Raw genomic sequence first — 3,045 nt, 5'->3', positions numbered from 1 at the left:
CTCTTGGCCTTTTTTTCTCTTTTCCTTTCTTTCCTTTGTTTCCCTTTGTTCAAAAATGAAAGAATACAAAAGAAGAAAGAAAAGTTGAGAAGAAAGGAAGGGATTAAAAAAAAGGCTTTGAAGGCATCCACTCTGACAAGACGTTCCATTTCTGTTGACTCGGAAGTGCCCCCAACAGTCTCAACTCGGCCTGTTGACGTTAATCAGTGCTGGGCTGATACTCTAATTCTGAAAGCTTTACGCCTTGGTGCAGGCACTCTCGTACAACGTTCTGTATGTGATCCCGAAGGTCGTTTGTTGTAGAGACTAGCCAGGACGGTCAGTACGTATCTCACATGGGAATTGTGAACCTTACCCATCACTAGTGTCCGACCTTGCTCATCCCAAGTGTTGGGCAGTCTCTCAACCTGGTCGCCGGATGCCTCGAGAGAAATGATGCTTTGGTAATCAGGCACTTCCTGATAAATATAAACTCGTTTATGTCTGCCAAATGGTAATCCATTCTGCTCAATACCGTCGCTGACGTAAATCGAGATATGCAGTATCTAAAATGATAGTCAGTGTTAGCCATAGGTAGAATCTCCGAACATCGATCGAATACTAACATAGCCGTCATCCATGATGTCATCCTTCAGGAGGTTATTGATTAGAGACAATGCGGGGGTCATCTGGTCAACAGATTCTACCTGCCATACCAAATGTAGCCGGCGAACCTGGGAGGTGCAGGTGTTGTAACTGTGAATCATTTTCTTTAGGTATGGAATGGCCGCGGCGATCCCAGGTCCGCTGGCCAACACTAGAATGCTCTCATAGTCACTAGCTTCTTCACTCACTCCATGAGGACCAGTAAACAAAGCTGGGAAAGAAACCGAGCTCCCCGCAGCAGCAGGGGCATAGCGAAGAAGATCCGCAGTGAAACCACTGCGTGGCTTTACTAGAAGCTCCACGGTATCTTGCTTGTCTTTGGACCACGATGTAACCGTGAGAGGGTGAGTCTGCATCCACGAACATAGACTGACTGAGGGCATCCAGAGGTTGATATACTGTCCAGCTTCTACTTTCACTGGTCGAGGCAACAAAACGCGAATGTGGACAGCGTTGACCACAGGGCCTTCTTTAGATTCGCTTGCGCTGAATGACACGATAGCCCTGGGAGTACCACGGCCTGCGAAGAGACCGTTATGATATAGGAGGGTTATAAGCTCTAAAAGTAATGTCAGCGCAAACGTCCCCAGCGCAATTAAGAGATATATCTTTGAAGAGGTGCTCTGTGATGGGAGATGCTGCCAAGCCCCGTAGACGAAGAGTCCGGCGAGAATTTGATGTCCTCGAAGAAAGATCTCGTAGGACCAGCGACGACACCAGGGAATCGAATGCAGGGCAAGGGCACCCAGGGAGATCGCAGCCTATCAGAGGTTAGTTATAGCGAAGTGGCGGGTGTTAATAGGTATACAATCATAGCAAAAAGATTTTGCTGTTTGCGGAGTGGAAATGTAAAGCCCTGGCCCTGAACTACTGTAACAATGTGAAATGATAGCAGGGCAACTGCTATCCAGCCAGTAGCACGATGGATCTTTCGACAGGAGTTCCATTTGATACCAAGGAGGTCCGCCAGGTAGGCTAGGTGGATAGTTGATAAAGGGAAAACCAAGTTCACCAGAGCCAGCTCTCCAGCCCGGCGACCAGCGCCAGTCAACGACGTGATTCTGAATGAGACAAGGAAAACGTTAATTGCAGCATATGATAAATGGATAAATACACCAGCTCTGGTCCATGGACCCAAGAACCGATGCCTACGAATGACGAAGGGTAGCGTCAGATGTTGAGACACTACGAGAGAAAACAAATGTCCACAGCTGGCAAGGAGAGAGAGGGCGCGCACTAAGAAAAGTACAGCAAAAATACCGCCAGCGGTAATAGCATAGATGGCTAATGGGTCCATTCTGCGAAAATGAAAGACAGTTAAGGGAACAAGGAAGCATAGATAAGGGAAGGAGGGCATGCAAGCAGACAGCCTTTATAGTACATGAAGCTACATGTATAGATAAGGGCATCCCGCGCTGAAGTGCTCTGAAGGAAGGCGCCATCAGCGGACAAACGAGAGCTCCTTATGTAAGTTCCAGTCAATTAGTATGGCCATATCCCAAGGCAAGAATGCTTAAGAACCCTCGATCGCACGACTTCTGGGGCCCGAGAAAAGCATACTATACGGTACCGCGTTTGCAATGCCCGGAATGTCTAAGAACGTTAAGAAATCTTCCTGGATCAAAAAACGATACTCAGAGAGCAGTCGAGCAAAATCACAACAACGTCAGCGACGTAAGAGTAGCCTCTTTAAGAAAGCCGCAGAATTCAGTCTGGAGTGCGAATCCGACGTGGTTGTCGCAATTAGGATCCGGAAAACAGGTCAGGCGTATATTTTCGATTCATCATCGCAGGAGGAGTGGTTAAAGACACTCCCGAGCTTGGTACGCACCGTGATAGTGCGTTTCAATACTATCTAACTCGCACCCTAGGCATATTCCTATCCCCTTCCAATTCATCAGACAATTGAGGATATCTTACCCCAGCTCGGGGAGTGTTCGCCACCATCTCCGGTTGCCTGACCCAAGGCGACTTAGGATACAATTGCGAGGGCAGCAAAGGAGCTAGTCTCTATTTGGTTAGATCGTTCTGTTTTTGTCTGCAGCGCTTCAGCGGTTTCGCGGAAATGATTCGTCAGATGACGGTGCTAGGAGCACCTTGGTGGCTCATATAAACCAATCAGAATCACTTTAGGCTTCAGCGTAAACCTAGTAGTGGACCTACTAATTCAGTGCATAAAATATAGTATAATCTAAAGCAACTATAAAAACAGGAGGCTACGCTGAAGGAGCTGCTTAGAGCTCGTAGAAAGAGCCATGACTCACCTACAAAGACTATAATAAAGCAGTCTGTCAAAGGCTGTGAACGAGCTTTGAATGAGGCTACATTGCAAGGCAGGAAGTCGGGGAACTACGCGCTGCGCGTGAAAGAATGCTTAAAAAGAAAAAGCGCTTTACTGGA

General features: G+C 47.5%; 2 protein-coding genes across 2 annotated transcripts; one reads left to right on the top strand and one right to left on the bottom strand.

Annotated features, from left to right (window-relative positions):
* Positions 1-199: 199 nt before the first annotated feature.
* On the bottom strand, positions 200-1,942 carry BDV38DRAFT_289436 (ferric reductase family protein; the record flags this gene model as incomplete). Its single annotated transcript, XM_032061240.1, has 4 exons — positions 200-306; positions 356-545; positions 606-1,406; positions 1,454-1,942. 4 exons carry the CDS (start codon positions 1,940-1,942, stop codon positions 200-202), a joined length of 1,587 nt encoding a protein of 528 aa, XP_031906724.1.
* A 292-nt stretch (positions 1,943-2,234) lies between these two features.
* On the top strand, positions 2,235-2,606 carry BDV38DRAFT_289435 (uncharacterized protein; the record flags this gene model as incomplete). Its single annotated transcript, XM_032061239.1, has 2 exons — positions 2,235-2,468; positions 2,517-2,606. The coding sequence occupies 2 exons, from the start codon at positions 2,235-2,237 to the stop codon at positions 2,604-2,606; spliced, it is 324 nt and encodes a 107-aa protein (XP_031906723.1).
* Positions 2,607-3,045: the final 439 nt, after the last annotated feature.

This window comes from Aspergillus pseudotamarii (assembly GCF_009193445.1).
Source record: "Aspergillus pseudotamarii strain CBS 117625 unplaced genomic scaffold BDV38scaffold_187, whole genome shotgun sequence".
NCBI lineage: Eukaryota > Fungi > Ascomycota > Eurotiomycetes > Eurotiales > Aspergillaceae > Aspergillus > Aspergillus pseudotamarii.
This window is presented reverse-complemented; position numbering and strand designations above follow the sequence as displayed.